We start from the raw sequence: 19,839 nt of genomic DNA, 5'->3' as shown, positions 1-19,839 counted from the left end.
AAGCTGGTTTCCTGGGTAGAACCCCCAGCTCCCTGGCTGCCTGCCCAGGGCTGCCCTGACTGCCCACCCCTGGCCTGGCTTGTCCAATGGACAGTGGGTGGCAGCCGCTGATGGAAGTGGGGGGCTGGGTCCCACAGGTGCTGACAGGGTACCTGAACTACATGGTCCAGCTGGGGAAGCTATTGGGCGGAGGGGCCGAGGACACCATCCGGCCCCAGATGCAGCAGATCCTGGACTTTGAGACGGCACTGGCCAACATCACCATCCCCCAAGAGAAGCGCCGGGATGAGGAGCTCATCTACCACAAAGTGACAGCAGCTGAGCTGCAGGTAGCTGAACTGGCTGACGCGGAGGCTGGGGCGGCCACGGAATTCAGGATGCAGGGCACTGGGCTGGGGGCATGGACACCTCCTTCACCAGAACAGCCCCATGAAGCACAGGGGTGGTTGTTATCACTAATTCACAGATGGCACTGAGGCTCAGAGAGATCGAGTAGCCGGCGGAAGGTCACACAGCTGGTGACGCCAAAGCTGGTCTCTTGCTATACACCAGTCTGCTTTTCTGAAATCGTAGTTAGGTGGGGAGACTCTGTGCTCATGACAATATTGAATCATCCTGATTGGGCATGTCCATTCTCTCGAGCTCCTCGAGCCTGGCACATAGCAAATAAACACAGCACATAAATCTGATGTCATCTGCCTTTTACCAAGCCGGGAGGTTAGGTGACATGCTCAAGGCCTCCAGGCTTCTAAGTGGCAGGGGAGCTGGGACCTGGACTCAGGCTTGGCTCACTGGAGCTCTGCTCTTGACCATGACCCCTGCGGCCTCCTGGAGCTATAGCAGGGTTATGGTCAGCACTGTACGACTCTCTGTTGGGTGTAACCCATCTGAGAGGCCACTGTCTCCTCTGTAGATCAGTTCAGTTCAGTCCAGCCGCACAGTTGTGTCTGACTCTTTGCGACCCCATGGACTGCAGCACGCCAGGCCTCCCTGTCCATCACCAACTCCTGGAGCTTACTCAAACTCATGTCCATTGAGTCGGTGATGCCATCCAACCATCTCATCCTCTATTGTCCCCTTCTCCTCCTGCCTTCACTCTTTCCCAACATCCGGGTCTTTTCAAATGAGACAGTTCTTTGCATCAGGTGGCTGAAGTATTGGAGTTTCAGCTTCAGCATCAATCCTTCCAATGAATATTCAGGATTGATTTCCTTTAGGATGGACTGGTTGGATCTCCTTGCAGTCCAAGGGACTCTCAAGAGTCTTCTCCAGCACCCCAGTTCAAAAACATCAATTCTTTGGCACTCAGCTTTCTTTATGGTCCAACTCTCACATCCATACATGACCACTGGAAAAACCATAGCCTTGACTAGACGAACCTTTGTTGGCAAAGTAATGTCTCTGCTTTTTAATATGCTATGTAGGTTGGTCATAACTTTCTTTCCAAGGAGTTCAGTTCAGTTCAGTTCAGTTCAGTCGCTCAGTAGTGTCCGGCTCTTTGCGACCCCATGAATCACAGCACTCCAGGCCTCCCTGTCCATCACCAACTTCTGGAGTTCACTCAAACTCATGTCCATTGAGTCGGTGATGCCATCCAGCCATCTCATTCTCTGTCGTCCCTGTCTCCTCCCACCCCCAATCCTTCCTAGCATCAGACTCTTTTCCAGTGAGTCAACTCGACGCATGAGGTGGCCAAAGTATTCGTCTTTTAATTTCATGGCTGCAATCACCATCTGCAGTGATTTTGGAGCCCCAAAAAAGTAAAGTCTGCCACTGTTTCCACTGTTTCCCCATCTATTTCCCATGAAGTGATGGGACCAGATGCTATGATCTTCGTTTTCTGAATGTTGAGCCTTAAGCCAACTTTTTCACTCTCCTCTTTCACTTTCATCAAGAGGCTCTTTAGTTCTTCTTCACTTTCTGCCATAAAGGTGGTGTCATCTGCATATCTGTTTGTTTTTTTTTTTTTGCATATCTGTTGTTGATATTTCTCAGGCAATCTTGATTCCTCTGTAGATCAGCCTCTACCAAAGTCTGCCCCCTGGTGGCTGCCTGGGACTTGCAGGTGATGAACTGGCCTCAGTTCCTTCTTTTTTCTTTTTATGTTTGTTTGTTTTTATTTAGTTATTTGGCTGCATGGGGTCTTAGTTGTGGCACGGGTTCTCTTTAGTTGTGGCAAACTCTTCATGGCAGCACGTGGGATCTAGTTCCCTGACCAGGGATGGAACCTGGATCTCCTGCATGGAGAGCGTGGAGTCTTCACCACTGGACCACCAGGGAAGTCCCCAGTTTCTTCTTTCTGGCTCATGGTGTGTAGGCCTTCCCCGAGGCCCCAGGGTCACAGAGGAGTCAGCAGAAAGGCCTCGATCAATCTTCCTGTTTCCTGCCATCGCTTGGCTCCCCCCTGGGAAGGATGTCCAGCCCACCTCTGCCCACCGAGTCCTGCACATCCATTCGAATTCAGCTCATTTTCTCTCCTTTTCGGAAGAACACCTGGACCCCTACCCGCTTTTCTGTCTTCACCTCTCCCTCCAACAAGTATCCATAGGACCATGCTAGGGCCGTGCTTCCAGATGAGCTGGGGACACCAGCGAGGAAACAAGTTCAGTCTCATTGCCTCGACCTTTGTGCAGAAGAGGCAGAGCCCTGGAGCCAGGGCACGGCAGAGTCAGGGAGGGTGAGTCTCACACGGGGGTGAGCGGGAGCCAGGCTGACCAGGTGTCCCAGGTGGGGACACAGCCCACACAAGCCTGGGGGTGTGGGCCAGAGAGCCCAGCCTCCTTCTGGATGCCAGCTGCCCTTTAGGTCCCCAGAGAAGCTGGCATCGTGGGGAGTGGTGCTGAGTGGGTTGTTATGGAGATCAGAGGCCTGTGCGGGGCACCATCTGGCACTGTTTTTTCCTCTTCAAGGCCAGGAAGTCGAGGGAGATGCTGTTTGCTGATGCAACTTTATTTGGTTTGCTCCAGCTGCCCGGTTCTCAGCCCAGAGGGGCTCACTGTCCCCACTAGAGTGGCCATGAAGCCCGAGAGTGGCTGAGAAAGCAGTCACCCTGGTGCATCTGCCCCAGAGTGGCTTGAAGGCTCCATCCCCAGATGGTCTTTCACCATTGCTTTTGCTCTGTTCTTCCAAGTAGAGAGGAAAAGCTTTTCCTCCCTCCCAGCTGCAGAACTCCCCGGGTGGGGAGGGTTTTAGCAGAGACAGCAGGCTGGAGGGTGTGACAGGGAACTGTGCAGCCCAGCCCCCACCAGCCTGGGGTGAGTCACACAACCCCCTACTCCTTGAACCTTGCTTTCCTTCCTTACACAGTGGGCTTTGCTTGCTCGTTCACACCTGCCGTGTTCCAGAACACACAGACAGACGGGGGGCAGATCTTACCCCCATCCGGGGCAGTGGTCCTCACCCACCTTTTCTTAAGGTTTATTATTTATATTTTTGACCGCGCTGGATCTCCGTCCTGGCGCACTTTCTCCAGTTGCAGCTAGCGGGACTACTCTGTTGGGTGCATGGGTCTCACTGTGGTAGCTTCTCTTGTTAGAGCTTGCGGGCTCTAGAGCACAGGCTTAATGGCTGTGGCACACGGCTTAGCTGCCCCCTGGCATGTGGTATCTTTCCAGATCAGGCAGGGAACCCGTGTCCCCTGCACTGGCAGGCAGATTCTTAGCCACTTGACCACCAGGAAAGCCCGGTTCTTACCTTTAAGTCACAGAATTTTTTGAGGGCAGGTTGAAAACTGTGGAGTGTACCCTCCAAGGGGATGGGTACATATTACAAAATAATGTCTAAGTGTTTAAAGAAGTGCTGGACGCCTGAAGCCTGGTGTGCTGGATGAGAATCCGCCTGCCCTGCCCATGGGGTTGCGTGATGATGAGATGAGGCAAAGGCTGAGATCTCAAACTTTGCAAACTGGCCTGCAATTTGAACATGCGACAGTCATCATTCTTAGTATTGTTCCTGTGTCATCAGTGATGACAGCCCACGTCTCCGGCCCTAAACCAATTTGACTCATTTCACCCCTTGGACAGGACCAGCAGGACTCTTCTCCGGCAGCAGGTATGGAAGATAGAGCTCACCTGTGTGCCTCAAAGGCTTAGAGTCACAAGTAAGGTCCTGATTGGTTAAAACAACTGTCTCCACAGACACGGACCCAGGCACATGAATTTTAAGTCAGGTGTTCGCTAAAGCAATAAAGAGTGAAAGTGTGAAAATTTTGGTATACAGCACACACCTTATTTCAGAGTTGTGGGAATTTACCTGCACAGAACACCTGCTCTCTCTAAAGGAACAGGCTTGTGTTAAATACGTAGGGATTTATCATCACCTCTATCTGCCCTGATCAGAGTCCCAGTCGCCATATGAAGCTCTCATTAATTGCATAAACAGAGACGTTTTGTCAACTTGGCTATTCTCCCAGGGGTCTTTGCCCCTAAGTCACGCAATCACATGGCATTAAGTGTTGAGCTCTGTGTGACCAGCTCACCTGGACACCATCATGTTTTGCAGCCACAGAAATTTGATGGGGAGGCCCAGAGGTTACTTGCTTAAGGGGCTCCTGCCAAGGAAAGAGGGTGGAATGGACAAGCTGGAAAAAAAGAAGCCTGATTTATTGAGTAAGCCGTCCCAAGAGGCACTTGGCAGGGATTGTTGTCTCCATTGAAAGAAAGGCTGCGGAGTGACTTGAGGTCCCAGAGCTGGTTCATGGTGCGGACCCCAGTACAGGTCTCACTCAGGACACGGCTCTTATTATTTATGTATTTATTTGGCTATGCTGGGTCTTAGTTGTGGCATGTGGGACCTAGTTCCCTAACCAGGGATTGAACCCAGGTCCCCTGCCTTCGGAGCATGGAGTCTTTGCCACTAGACCACTAGGAAAAAAACCCCGAGAACCATTTGTTAAATGTTTCCCAGCTCACCACTGCCCACAGGACTGGCCCCCTTCTGTCCTTTGAGGTCCTTGCTCCCCAGAAGCTGAGCTGCCCTTTAAAACCAGAGCGACTGTCAAGTGGGAGGTTTCCATGGCTGCCTGTGTCACTGAAGGCGTTGTTAAGTATTTACCAGCCGGTTGTGGGTTCATCAGTGTAATAGGTTGAGTTCACTTTCCTGATTGATCTTCCTGTATGAAGGCCGTTTGTAACGCAGCTCTCACTGCCTTAATTTGTCTTTGCACTTTGCCCATTTTCAGGGGAACAAAGAACAGAATTGGGAATCAGTCCCAGGATCACTCTTGGGAGACTTTGAGCAATGATCGCAATCGCCGATCAATGATTATAATAACGAACATTGATTGAGTCCATTGGTACCTGGCTCAATGCCAGGTACCATTGATATTAGAGGCATTTTTACTGTAACACAGGAGATGTAGTCCTGAAAAACCTTTCCTTCTGTAAAGTTACAGAACTAAAAATAACAGAACTTATGGGGAAAATAGGACTAGAGCAGACCATTAGAAAGTTGTGTAACTTGAGGACATTATGCTAAGTGAAATAAGCCGGTCACACAAGGACAAATACTGCATGGTTCCACTCATGAGCTCCGGAACAGTCAGACTCACAGACAGAAGGTACAATGGTGGCTGTCTCGGGCTGAGGGTAGGGGAGATATTGTTTCATAGAGTCAGTTTCAGGTTTGAAAGATGGAATCTGGGGATGGATGGTGAATGTACTTAACGCCATAGTAAGATGGTAAATTTCATGTTATGTACATTTTGCCATAATTATTTAAAATGTAGCATGACTTTGTAATCAAAACACTCCCAAGATGGTAATTGGAACCTTGAGAGAGAGCTCAGCATGGCTGGAGGCTGCCTGGGGGTTGGAACGGTGCTCCCGGCTGTGGACACTGAGACCCTGCAGGCAGACGGACAGGAGCTGTCTGCAGGTGAGCTGCTGTTCCGTGGGCCCAGGCCAAGTGCAGCCCTCTGGGAGCTGAGTTATGCAAAGCAAGCATGTGCCTCTGTGGTGACAGGGCCCTGCAGGCGCTCCTTTTACATTTTCTTAAAATGGAGCCAACCGGCTTCCTGTGTGTGCCTCAGCTGAGCTGAGGGCTCTCCCTTTCTTGCTGAGGTTAACATCCTACACTTGCTTTTCCAGCTTCCACGCCTGAGAAAAACTCCCCTGTGGACCAAAGCACGCTACATGCTCTACAGCCATCATTCTTGTAATTGCCAACCATGTAGAGGACTGATCATATAGAAATTGATGAATGTTACAGAGGCACTTGTTGAGTAAAACAGATGAGTTTAAGTTGTTTAATCCCCGTATTAACCCTATGGGATGGTTTCTATGAAGATAAGCCTCACTTTTCAGAGCTCCTGAAGCACAGAAAGGGAGGTGTTAGTCGCTCAGCTCTCTGCGACCCCGTGGACTGTAGCCCACCAGGCTCCTCTGTCCATGGGATTCTCCAGGCCTGAATACTGGAGTGGGTTGCCATGCCCTCCTCCAGGGTAGCTTCCCAACTCCAGGATCAAACCTGGGTCTCCTGCTTTGCGGGCAGATTCTTTACCGTCTAAGCCACCAAGGAAGCCCTTGAGGCACAGGGGGCTTCATCAACTTACTTGAGATCACACAGCTAGTAAGAGTATGATCCCAGGCAGTTTGGCTCCAGATTCCACACACCCCCATGACACACCCCTCTGAGGCTCAATTTCTTCATCAATAAAGTGGGGATAATGGTACCTACCACCTAGGCTTGTCGGGCAGTCTGGCTGAGAGAAGACGTGTGTCACCCGCAGTGGCTCCTGGCGTTAGAGGGGCCTGACCGGCAGCTGCTGCTTCTGGCCCCGTGTCTGCTCTTCTTCCGTTTCAAGTTAGAGTTCGGTGTTTGGCGCCTTGTATGAACCCTTCTATGTACAGGGACTCTGACGGCAGCCAGCCAGCCTGGGTTTCACGTCTGCCCAGTGCACTATCAGTCAGCGCCCAACTCTTCTGCTTTGTCAGTGGGTGGGGACAGGAGGGCTCCTTCTTCAGAAGAGCGACCCAGACCTGGCCTCTGAAGAGAGGCAGCCCAGCCAGAGTCACCCTGTCCGCTTCCCTTCCAGACCTTGGCGCCTGCCATCAACTGGCTGCCCTTCCTCAACACCGTCTTCTACCCCGTGGAGATCAGTGAGTCAGAGCCCATTGTCATCTATGACAGAGAGTACCTGAGCAAGGTCTCCACCCTCATCAACGGCACGGACAAACGGTAAGGGCGCCCAGCGGCCGGGGCTGGGCCCTGGAAGGCAGGCTTGCGGTCGCACGCGGCCGCTCCGCTCAGCCAGGCGGGGACACGCTGACCCGGAAACCGGCGCACGGGCCAGCTTTTTAAAATATTCATCTGGCTGCGCTGGGCCTTAGTTGCAGCACTTGGGAGCTGTTAGTCGCAGTGTTGGCATCGAGTTCCCCACCCAGGGTTCGAACCGGGACCCCTGCCTTGGGAGTACAGAGTCTCAGCCACAGGGCCACCGGGGAAGTCCCCTGGGCTGGCTTTGCCGAGAGGCTGCAGGGCACCCTGCCTCCTCCACCGGCCCCCTTGGTAGCCTGGGGCACGTTTCTTTCCCTTTATGGGGTTCACCTTCCTTATCCATGAAATGAAGATACAAATAGCACTTACACCACAGGGCTGCTGTGAGAATTGAGTGGCGCAGTAGGTGTGAAGTGTGTTAACACAGTGCCTGACCCCGAATGGGACTCAGGAAATGTTCCCTAACACGTTTAGTTAATGTTTATGATTGTCTTTAGTTTTCAAGATTGTTGTAGGGAATTCCCTGATGATCCAATGGTTAGGACTCTGGGCTTCCATAGCAGAGTCCCAGGTTCAGTCCCTGGGTCAGGGAGCAAAGATTCCGCAATCCTTGTGGTACAGCCAAATAAAAAGGACATGTTATAGAAAATTTTAAAACTACAGAAAAAAGCAACAAAAATTAAAATTACCCAGAGCGCTCATGTTGATCTTATGGGATGTGTGTGTGTGTGTGTGTGCGCGCGCATTTGTAGAGAGAAGTATGGATATGTAAGTGAGAGAGAGATGGATGTTCTAACACATCGTTCCTTGTTTTCCCCATCGTTGTGACCACATGGATAGTTTGCCTTTCCTTAACATTTATCATGAACATTTCCCCATGTCAGCCCAGGCCCTCTGCACGTCTCATTTTTCATAACTCCATGATAGTCCATCGAGTATAAATATGATTATTTATTCACCACTCCCTGTTGTCAGACATTTAGATTGGTTCCGGTTTGAGGCTGGATGTTCATTATAGTGAACACCCTGTGTGTGAGAAGGTGCCTTGCCTACAAAGGCGATATCAGCCCCTGATGACTCTGCTCTGGGGGCGGGGGCAGTGAGAGCTCCCATTCATGGAGACTTGGGCCCGGCTGGTCAGAGCGTCCTTTCCTGCCTATCCAATTCGTAGGCCCCTTTTCCCATTTCTAGCCTTCTGGCCGGGACACCCGCAAGCTTTGGAAGTGGCCACCCCTTCCCTGCTTTGGCCGAGTGGCACCCACCATCCAGCGTGCGTGTCTGTGACCCCTCGAGGTCAGTGGGGGGCTGGCTGCGTCCAGCCCCGGGCACTTCTGAGCCTGTCTGTGCTCCTGCTGCAGCCTGCTGAACAACTACATGATCTGGAACCTGGTGCGGAAGACGAGCTCCTTCCTCGATCAACGCTTTCAGGACGCCGACGAGAAGTTCATGGAAGTCATGTACGGGACCAAGAAGGTGAGCCTGTCAGCGTGCGTTTCCCCCAACACACGCTGAGTGCCTGCTGGGCACCAGGCCCTGGAACTCACAGGGAGGTAGGTGCCAGGCAGAGGAGGAAGAGGGCCGCCCAAGGGGTCCACCCTGGTGTCCATCAGTGCATGGAAAGAGACCTAAGACAGCCAGGGTGGACAGGAGCCTCCAGGCAGGGGCGATTATACTGAGTCTTCGAGTGTAAGGGCTTCCTTCCCAGGTGGCTCAGAGGCAAAGAATCCATCTGCCAAGGAGGAGAACTGAGTTCAGTCCCTAAGTCGGGAAGATCCCCAGAGGAAGGAAATGGCAGCCTATTCCAGTATTCTTGCCTGGGAAATCCCATGAGCAGAGGAGCCTGGTAGGCTATGGTCCACGGGGTCGCAAAGAGACACGACTGAACTACAAGTATAAAGTAGACCCAGAGACTTAGCTAATTTACTGCAGAAGGTGGCTTCTGTTCTCTCCCTGCTGACTTCTCAGGTGCGATGGTTCTAAGGCTTTCCTTGTGTAATAGAACTCACATGACTGTCACATCCCTGCAGAGTGGGTACCACCCTCAGCCCCTCAAGGGCCCTCCAATAATCCTACTTCTTCCCCATAAATATAAAACCCTTGGAGCAGCCCCCCTGACTCTTGGAAAGTACGACACCAGTGTCCACCGATGTTATTATCCTCCCAGGCAGTCCAGGGGGTCTCCGCTACTTTAAATGCCCCACTGTGACGCCTGCCCGCCAGCTACTTCCACCTTCTCCTCAAGGAAGCAGAGGTCATCTCTGTCTGTCGTGGCCACCTACTGTGTGCCCACCGACTCGTGCCACCGTGTGCCAGGCTCTGAGCACGGTGTGCAAACACTGAGGTGGGTCCTGTGCCCTGGGTCCCCGTGTCTGCAGAGGGAGCTGGTAGAAACTGATCAGTCCTCACAGGTGCTTTTGGGACCCCCAACCCAGGGCCCCGGTGAGAAGCCGAGAGGTCCCCCAGCTGCAGAGCAGGAGAAGCTGGAGAGCCACGCCTTTGGCCAGCACATCCTGTCCCCACCCAGGACCACAGCTTGCAAGACCCCAGGGGGCGGGCACAGCTGGCTCCCCTGGACTCTGCCCCACCACCCCTCCCAGAGTCCAGGGGGAGTGGGCGGGGCCAGATAAGGACTCAGGGGATGGCAGGATGTGGGTCTCACAGTTCATCCTGGGGCAGGGATCTCCATGTCCCTCTCTCTGGTGGGAAGGGGCCTGAGGAACAGTCCCTGAACTGAATCAGAGGGGCGTCCTTAGCCCTGGCACTGCAGGGAAGGAAGGGGAAGAGCTGGCTGCCCTGCCCGCCTCCCTGCTCCAGCTGCTTCTCCTAGCCTGGGCCAGCCCTGGAGGCGCGCCTGGGTCCAGACCTGAGCAGGCAGGGACTCTGTGTCCTGGAGCCCTGGGCCTCCCAGGGGCCTTTATACAGGAGGGGCCTGACCAGGATCTGGCATGGCAGTTACTGAGACGGCCCTGTGTGTGGAGCACACCCCTCCATCGTTGCTTTCCCCCCACCCTGCGAGTTACAGATGAAAAAACTGAGGCTCAGGGAGGTAAGGGCTTTCCCTCGTCACCCTGCAAGGAGGCAATCAAGCTCAAATTCAAACCCAGATCTGGACGACTAGAACTTTTGGTACTTTTGGCTAATAAGTAGTATTATTAGTAATAATAAATTAAAAATGTCCTTGTTGGATGTTTACCTTTATAGACATTTTCTACCCCAAGTTCCTATGATAGTGCTGTGTGTTGGAAACTATTACCATCATCCCATTTCACAGATGAGGAGACCGAGGCTCGGTGAGGCGAAGGGATCCCTGAGTCACACAGCTCCTAAGTGGAGAAAGTGGAAGTGTTCCTCGCTCAGTTGTGTCAACTCCTTGCCACCCCATGGACTATAGTCCTCCAGGCTCCTCTGTCCAAGGGATTCTCCAGGCAAGAATACTGGAGTGGGTTGTCATTCCCTTCTCCAGGGGTTCTTCCCAACCCAGGGATCGAACCCAGGTCTCCTGCCTTGCAAGCAGATTCTTTACTGTCTGAGACGCCTGGGAATCCCTTAAGTGGAGAATGGCTTTCAAACCCAGCATGTTTGATTCCACAGCCTGTCCTTCTAAGCTCTGTACCATCAGCTTCTGCTCTGCAGGAGCCAAAAGTTACAACCGAGCGTCCTGATAGTTGCCAGCGGCAGTAGGTGGGGAGGGCAGAGTGAGGAGTTGTCCAGCAGGTACAGAGTTTCAGAGCTGCGAGGTGAAACGTTCCAGAGACGGGTTGCGCAACCGGTAGATATAACTCTAGTGGACTTTATGCTTAGAGTTCCCTGGGCCAGGCTCACAGTGCAGCTGCCACTCTGACTAATGGGATGCTGAGAGCTGGTGGGACACACGGAGGCCTGGGCAGAAGCAGGGGTGGCTGGGAGACCCTGAGGGTGTGAGGCTGTGGACCAGGGGTCGCTGGATGCCCCCGGATGGGGGGATGGAAGATACTGCCTATCTATTTCTCCCTGTCCAACCCTCCTCACCCCCGTCATGACTGCTCCTGGGTCCCGGCCAGGTCCACCAACTTGTGTCCAGCAGAACTCAAAGCGCAGCCCTTGTGTGACCCTGGGTAATCCTAGTGCCTCTCTGAGCCTCCGTTTTCTCGTCTGTTGCTTGGGATCATTCCTGACCTCATCGCACAGGACCCTGGGGAATGGCCTCCGTGTGGGAAAACACTTTTAACTTCCTAAAGCTTTATAGAGCGTCCAGTTGACCATTGATATAGGGAGATAATAACGAGAGCTTTGCATCAGAAGATCTGAATTTACAGCCACACGACCTTTTTTAATATAATTTTATTCAGTTAGTTACTGATTCTTGGCTGCTCCGGGTCTTCCATTGCTGTGTGCAGGGGCTTCTCTAGGTGCAGTGCTCTGACTTCTGCCTCTGGTGACTCCTCTTACTGTGGAGCACGGACTCGAGGTGCACGGGCTTCAGGAGTTGTGGCACACGGGCCTCGTTGCCCTGTGGCATGTGGGATCTTCCCGGATCAGAGATTCGACCCGCGTCCCCTGCCTTGACAGGCAGATTCTTTACCGCTGGACCAGCAGGGAAGTCCCTAACCACACAGTTCAGTTCAGTCACTCAGCCATGTCTGACTCTTTGCAACCCCTTGGACTGCAGCACACCAGGCTTCCCTGCCCATCACCAACTCCTGGAATTTACTCAAACTCATGTCCATCGAGTCAGTGGTGCCATCCAACCATCTCATCCTCTGTCGTCCCCTTCTCCTCCTGCCTTCAATCTTTCCCAGCATCAGGGTCTTTTCTAATGAGTCAACTCTTCGCATCAGGTGGTCAAAGTATTGGAGTTTCAGCTTCAGCATCAGTCCTTCCAGTGAACATTCAGGACTGATCTCCTTTAGGATGGACTGGTTGGATCTCCTTGCAGTCCAAGGGACTCTCAAGAGTCTTCTCCAGCACCACAGTTCAAAAGCATCAATTCTTTGGCGCTCAGCTTTCTTTATGGTCCAACTCTCACATCCATACATGACCACTGGAAAAGGTCCATATAGCTTTGACTAGACGGACCTTTGTCAGTAAATAATGCACCCTGTAGACGTTTGCTGCTGCTGCCTGCTGCCAAGTCACTTCAGTCGTGTCCGACTCTGTGTGACCCCATAGACAGAAGCCCACCAGGCTCCCCCGTCCCTGGGATTCTCCAGGCAAGAACACGTTTAATAAGCATTAACTGCTGTTGCTGATTCTGGTAAGCTTGTGCGTCTGCTTCTTTCCCCAGATGTTCTGGGTGCTTCAGCTGAGACGCTTGAGGGCAGGACCAAGCACTGTCAGGGTACAGCTGAACTGCTCCGAGAACACTGGCTGTGTGAATTAATGAACTCAGACATGAATGGATGGGTTTATGCAGAGAGTCTCCTGGGAAGACAGTGAATGAGAATCGGCCCGTGATTCAGCCACCCCAGCCTGGAGCCTCCACGGAGCCCAGGGGCTACAGTCTCCCGCCCGGACCTCCTGAATGGCCGGCCTTCGCACCTGGGGGCACGCAACTGGGAGAGTTTAAGTGGGTTTAACAGCCAGGAAGGAAAAGAACTGAGAAAAGTCTGGAGGGCCTTTTTCTTTCTTCCCTCTGGTATTTAAGGAACTTTTAAACTTAATGTATAATTTGTTATTGTTTTTGTTTAGTGGCTAAGCCATGTCTAACTCTTCTGCAACCCCATGGACTGTAGCCCACCAGGCCCCTCTGTCCATGGGATTTCCCAGGCAGGAATATTAGAGTGGGTTGCCATTTCCTTCTCCAGGGGATCTTCTGAACCCAGGGATGCAACCTGAGTCTCCTGCTGGGCAGGTGGATTCTTTACCGCTGAGCCACCTGGGAAGCCCAATCACATACAAGTAGATGGGGAAACAGTGGAAACAGTGAGAGACTTTATTTTTCTGGGCTCCAAAATCACTGCAAATGGTGATTGCAGCCATGAAATTAAGACACTTGCTTCTTGGAAGAAAGTTATGACCAACCTAGACAACATATTAAAAAGCAGAGACATTACTTTGCCAACAAAGGTCCGTCTAGTCAAGGCTATGGTTTTTCCAATAGTCATGTGTGGATGTGAGAGTTGGACTATAAAGAAAACTGAGCGCTGAAGAATTGATGCTTTTGAAGTGTGGTGTTGGAGAAGACTCTTGAGAGTCCCTTGGGCTTCAAGGAGATCCAACCAGTCCATCCTAAAGGAAATCAGTCCTGAATATTCATTGGAACGACTGATGCTGATGCTGAAACTCCAATACTGTGGCCACCTGATGCAAAGAACTGACTCACTGGAAAAGACCCTGAAGCTGGGAGGGATTGAGGGCAGGAGGAGAAGGGGACGACAGGATGAGATGGTTGGATGGCATCACCCACTCAATGGACATGAGTTTGAGTAAACTCCGGGAGTTGGTGACGGACAGGGAGGTCTGGCGTCCTGTGGTCCATGGGGTCGCAAAGAGTCGGACACGACTGAGTGACTGAACTGAACTGACTAAAAATGTGTCCATTAAGTGTGCAGTTCAGTGAGTGCTGACAAATGAAATCGCTTTTGTTACCACCAGCCCAATCAAGGTAGAGATCGTGTCTATCCCATTTGCCCCGAGTACTCTGTGTAGGAGGCTCCCTTGCGCCCCATCAGTCCCCCCCAGCCCTGCCCCCCCAGAGGTGAATGTGGATGGAACACACAGCGCGTGGGCTTCTCTTGCTCAGCATAACAACAGTGAAATCCATCCACGTCGTGTCCACCTGTCACTCCTTCCCCTTTAGTTGCTGAGTCGTGTGCTGTTGTATAAAAATACCACATTTTGTTTATCCATCTGCCTGTCGATGGGCATTTGGGTTGTTTTCAGTTGATGGCTATTGTGAAGCAGGCTGCCCTGAGCCTGGGTGGTTTTCACCACCTGTCCTTCAGGGTTAAGAGGACCTGGCTTCCTCTGCAGCTCGGGGGTTTGTGTGAGCAGGGCCACCACTTGTGGTCATGTGGACTGTCCACAAATGCGGCCTGGGCGGGTGGGCGGGTGGGGCTGAGCCCAGCCCGGGTGCTTGTCCCCATGCCTGGCTCTGGGAGGCTGCAGCCCAGCCTCCCCTGTCTCCAGCCTCCAGCGCGTCCTGTGGGCTGGCGGGCTTGTGGGTGAGACCGAGGTCAGATGAACCTCGGTCATCCTGCAGGGTCCTGGTGGCAGCTCTTTCTCCAAGAGGCTTTAAATGGGGTTGCAGCCCTTCTGGGGTTTTCTGTTACTTGGGGGTAGAAAGGGAATTTCCAACGGTTCTTTACAGCCAGGATCCCTAGCATCCTCCAGGAGAGAGGAATGGTGTGGGGTGTGGAGTCCGGCATGTCGTGGTTCCGTCGGCGGGGGGACTGTACCAGCGGCTTCCCCTTGCAGACTGTCCTCCTCCGCCTCCCAGGTCCGTCTTGGTGGCTCTGTAGGATACATCAGAATCTGTGAAGGGTTTGATGGCCGCGCAGGCCTTTTGGTCCAGTGCCTAAAATAACTTCCGCTGGGTCAGGAAAGGTCTCCCTCAAGTTCTGGACGGAAGCACGGACTCCGCTGTGCCACCTCCCGGACAGACAGTGCCAAGTCACCCCTCTGACTTGTGATTTCCAGACCTGTCTTCCCCGCTGGAAGTTTTGCGTGAGTGACACGGAGAACACCTTGGGCTTCGCCCTGGGCCCCATGTTCGTCAAAGCGACCTTCGCCGAGGACAGCAAAAACATAGTAAGTGCCCCCTGCTCATGGAGGCGGTGACATCACACCCACCACCCCTGTGAGCCTGCCAGCCCGCACTCTCCTCCCCTCTGGACCAGCCCTACCCTGGGCCAGGGCTCCAGCCCTGACCCCAAGGTTCCGTTTTCTAAAGCCTTGTGTAATCTGAGTTACCTGCAATAGAGACTGCGATCACGGCGGCAGGCACTCTGTCTGCGGGACTTCACGTAGCCCTCCCCGCTTCCCAGGGACGTTGGTCTAGCCGTCTCCACCTCCAAGGGTGGGCAGGGCCCAGAGACGTCATGTTGGCAGAACAGCCTGACGTGAAGTGGTGGCGTGAAGGATGCCCGTAGCTGAGCACGTGCAGACAGCCAGGCCCCAGCCCGGATGCCAGCTTTGTCTCATCCCGGGGGGTTCTTGGGACAGTACCCTGACCTGATGGACATGGAGGCGGGCGCGTCCATCCCGCAGGCGGAGACTGAATGGCATTGTGCACACGGACATCAACTGGCGCAGAATAAGGGCTCAGGGAGGGGCAGCTGCTGTGTCATTATTGCTGCGGTTCAGTCGCCAACTCGTGTCCGACTCTTTGCGGCCCCACGGACTGCAGCACGTCAGGCCTCCCTGTCCATCACCAACTCCCGGAGCTTGCTCAAACTCATGTCCATCGAGTCGGTGATGCCGTCCACCCATCTTATCCTCTGTCGTCCCCTTCTCCTCCCGCCTTCAATCTTTCCCAGCATCAGGGTCTTTTCCAATGAGTCAGTTCTTTGCATCAGGTGGCCAAAGTATTGGAGCCTCAGCTTCAGCACCAGTCCTTCCAATAAATATTCAGGCTTGATTTCCTTTGGTAACATTTTTATTACTAACTTTAACTGCACAGACTTTCATTTGCAGTCAGAGGTTAGCAAACTGACTCAAACCTCTTACGTGATCTGCCTGGTAGCGGCTGATGCAGATTCTGAGTCAAGTTCTGTCCGTTGTCAGTCTGTCTGCTCCTCCTGCTGCCGACTCCCCCTGCCCCTGCTCCGGAGTCTTTTTCAGCCTCTGGATCTGCTTTTGACATTCATCTCCAGCCTGAACAGAGTCTTTCTCGAACCACCCCTCAGAACTCGGCTTCTCTAGATTTTAAAGCCCAGTCCATCCGAAGGGAATTCCATGATCCGATACCTCTGAGAACAGATACATGTCCTAACATTTCTGACAAGAATCGCAGTGCATGGCACACAGTAAAGGCACTGATAAGTCTTGCTGCAAGAGTCTTTTCCAGTGTTCCCAGAGCTTGGCCTGAGTATATTTGACCAGGGAGCCCTGTTTATAGGAATCCATCCCTCCTCGCAGGATGCTAGCGTTCAGAGGAAGGAGGTTGGGGGACCATGGCTGTGGACGCCCTTCCTCAGCCCAGCAGCTTGGAGCACGAGGCCTGGAGCCAGGATCTGAGTTTAGTCTCTGGCCCCACGGCATCCTTCTCCATGGGATGCCCGCTGCCCATGGACAAGTTCAGTGCCCACACCTGACTGTCTCCTCAGGCCAGTGAGATCATCCTGGAGATCAAGAAGGCGTTTGAAGAGAGCCTGAGCACCCTGAAGTGGATGGATGAAGATACTCGGAAATCAGCCAAGGAAAAGGTGAGGCTGGCCGGGAGCCGGGAGGGGCCCTGCACGGAGGGCCGCGACCTCAGAGGAGGAGGTGGACGAAGGAGGGACAGGCCCTAGCCGGGAGCCCAACACAGGTGCCGTGGGCCGTCCAGTGCGATGGGGGAGAGCCGTGAACACATGGCTCGGATTAATGACTGGGTGAAAACAGACTGTGCTAAGTGTGCAAGGGAGGGACTTCCCTGGTGGTCCAGTGGCTAAGACTGCGATCCCAACGCTGGAGGCCCGGGTTCAATCCCTGGTTGGGAAACTGGATCCCACGTGCTGCAACTAAGACCCAGCACTCCCAAATAAATATAATTTTTTTAAAAAATGTATGCAAGGGAGCGGTGCAGAGTGATGTGACAATGGATTGGACGTGGTCCAGTAGTGGCAGGGAGGCCACGGAAAGCTTCCCTGTAGAGGTGACATTGAGGCAGAGATCCCAAGGATAAGGAGAAGTTAGATGAGAGAAAGGAACGTGAAAGCCCTGAGCGGGGAGGGGCCTGGCCACTTTCCCTGGGCCCCGACCCTGAGCCCGGCACCCACAGAGCCCTGCTGGGCGCTCACTGTCCTCCATGTCTCTCCTGCCCAGGCGGACGCGATCTACAACATGATAGGCTACCCCAACTTTATCATGGACCCCAAGGAGCTGGACAAAGTGTTCAATGATGTGAGTGGCCCCCTTGCATTCCTGAAATGCCCCTGGGGGTCCCCGCTCGGGAAAGGGCAGAGGCTGATCTGGGTGGGCTACCGAAGGCAGCATGACTGTCAAGACATCTTGAGATGACGTGTGGGGTTTGGGGATGGACTGGGCGCCAGGGGGCCGATCTTTCCTCCTTCCTCCCCTGGGGCCAGCCGGTGGCCCCTGCCTCCCAAGACCTACCAGCAGTCCTTGGCCAGCACAGCACAGTCCGCTCCATTCGATGAGTGGGAGATAATGGGGAAGGGGGGCGGCCAGATCCTAGAAGGCATAGAGATAATCTGCGTCCCTAAAAGCATCAGAGTGGAGCCCCCTATACCTCCCAGCGCCCAGAGAAACCTGGGCCTGCCTCCCATCCCCTGGCTTCTCCCCACCTCCCAGAGAAACCTGGACCTCTTGTTCAGACCTTGAAATACTAATGCGAAGGAGGAAGCCTAAATCCCAGCTGCACGTTTAAGCTTAATTTAGGCAGCAGGGTAGTTGATATGTCCCTGGTGGGGAGAGCTTTGGGCAAATCACTCCGTTATATGGATTGTGCTTCTGCCCGGTTTTATACCTTGTAATTGAAATTTGTGAATTCAGGCATTTGTGAAATTATAATAACCTCTCGTCATGGTTATATTTAAAACCTAAGAATATGAAATTACAGCTGAGAATATGGGACTCATCCGCAGCCTTTTTCCTTGAGAATAATTTTAGATGCTCCAGGGTATCATGATACAAGATGAGGGGCTCCTGGAGACAGCCCAGGCAGACCCCGTCTGGATTAGAGGCCGGACCCCAAGGGCCTGGCCTTTCACTGGAGCCCTGATGTAAAGAGCGGGTCTGAGAGAGAACCTCACAGCTGTGGCAAGAGCCGAAAGGCCAGGCTGAGTGGGGAGGAAGGTGTGCAGTCATGCCTGCGCCCTGATAGTTCACAGGTCCAGCTGGATTTATGAGATCTATGCTGGCCAGGGTGGCAGCTGCTAGCCACAGATTCCTACTTTAGTGAATTAAAATCAGTTAATTCATTAAATTAAAAGGTTGCACTCACCACATCTGAAATGAGCTAGAGCCACATGCGGCTGATGCCGACCGTACCTGATAGCACACGCATAGAACCTGGCCATCGTCACAGACAGTTCTGGACCCCGCTGGACATATTGCCCACCCAAGGCCCTGGCACGAGGGCAGGGGCTTCCTGTTGCCCCGAGACCCTGCCGGGCCGCCCTAGGTGAAGCTCTTATGTGTCCTTGAAGGGAGAGGGTGCCAGCCCCCGGCCAGGACGAGGCCCGAGGAAAGAGCCCCCAGACTGCAGCCCCGAGCCCCCATTTCTGTCTGCCCTGCGGACCAGTGCCCGGGCCACACGGGCTTTCAGCTTTCTTGGTTTTAGAAGACGGGGTTTGCGTTCGAGGACCTGAGCGTGCTCTGATCCTGTGACTTGCTCCCTCCTGTCCAGTACACCGCCGTCCCAGACCTCTACTTTGAGAACGCCATGCGGTTTTTCAACTTCTCCTGGAGGGTCACTGCCGACCAGCTCCGGAAAGCGCCCAACAGAGATCAGTGAGTCCCTGGGCCTCGCTGGGAGGATGCTGGCTCCCGCAGGCGGGTGTGGGGGCCCAGCGCTCCTTCAGCCTGAATCGTGTGCGGGGATGTAACTGTCCTGACGGCCCTCTGAGCCGTGGGGACTGCTGTTATCCCACTCAGGAGCCGGGATCAGCCTGAGCCCGTGTGTCCTTAGCGTCCAGCGTGTTGGCAGAGGGGGGCCCACCTGACATCACTGCCCAGCTCTGCCACTGCAGTGTTCAAGCCTTTGCTTCATTGTCTGCAGATAAGATGTGTGTGTGTGTGTGTGCGCGCGTGTGTGCTCAGTTATGTCTGACTCTTTGCAACCCCGTGGCCCATAGCCCACCCGGCTCCTCTGTCCATAGGATTTCCCAGGCAAGAAGACTGGGGTGGCTTATCAGTTGCTACTCCAGGGGATCTTCTCGGCCCTGGAATCAACCCCGCTTCTCCTGTGTCTCCTGCGTTGCAGGCTCATTCTTCACTTGCTTGAGCCATCAGGGAAGCCAAAGGGTGAAGCCGCTTCTTTTTCTTTGCCCCTGGTTCCCCCTTGTGGACAACAGGGGTTTGAACATCTGTTTCCTCTTTTTCCGTCTTCAGCTACGGTACACCCTAAACATACGAGAGAGGGGTCTTTTATCTCCAGAATATGGTGCAGGCACTCTCCCAGTGTTGTGAATCTCCTAGAAGTCTTTTAGCTTAAACTTTTCCATTTAAATTAAATCTCCTACTCATTAATGTATCCACGCATAATGCATCTCGGTGGGACTCACCTGGAGGAGACATAGTGACTAGCTAGGCTCTCGGAGAAAATATCCTTTCTGTCTCACTCCACTCCCCACTGGTCTTTCATACCAGAACAATCATTGGGAGGCCAAATGTTTCATTAATATCTACCATCGGAGCCTCTTCTATGCTCAAAAATATCATTGAACCCCCAAAAGCTTGTTTGCAGGGATTGTACTGACTTTTCTGAAAATTTTATGAAAAAGAACTTTTTTTTAAGTTTACTAAAAAGAGAGGTATTGT

General features: G+C 53.2%; 1 protein-coding gene across 4 annotated transcripts in view; it reads left to right on the top strand.

The window, feature by feature from the left end:
- ECE1 (endothelin converting enzyme 1) overlaps nucleotides 1-19,839 on the top strand; it is a 126,711-nt gene that overhangs the window by 97,357 nt on the left and 9,515 nt on the right. For all 4 annotated transcript variants that reach the window (XM_055398761.2, XM_088843332.1, XM_055398759.2 and 1 more), the window contains 7 exons: nucleotides 138-329; nucleotides 7,034-7,176; nucleotides 8,574-8,688; nucleotides 14,833-14,943; nucleotides 16,461-16,559; nucleotides 17,161-17,238; nucleotides 18,707-18,810. In XM_055398761.2, the coding sequence (XP_055254736.1) occupies nucleotides 138-329; nucleotides 7,034-7,176; nucleotides 8,574-8,688; nucleotides 14,833-14,943; nucleotides 16,461-16,559; nucleotides 17,161-17,238; nucleotides 18,707-18,810 (842 nt within the window). The remainder of the gene's footprint in view (nucleotides 1-137; nucleotides 330-7,033; nucleotides 7,177-8,573; nucleotides 8,689-14,832; nucleotides 14,944-16,460; nucleotides 16,560-17,160; nucleotides 17,239-18,706; nucleotides 18,811-19,839) is intronic.

This window comes from Moschus berezovskii, chromosome 2 (genome assembly GCF_049115385.1).
Source record: "Moschus berezovskii isolate FMDL1 chromosome 2, NW_MosBer_1.0, whole genome shotgun sequence".
Lineage (NCBI taxonomy): Eukaryota > Metazoa > Chordata > Mammalia > Artiodactyla > Moschidae > Moschus > Moschus berezovskii.
This window is presented reverse-complemented; position numbering and strand designations above follow the sequence as displayed.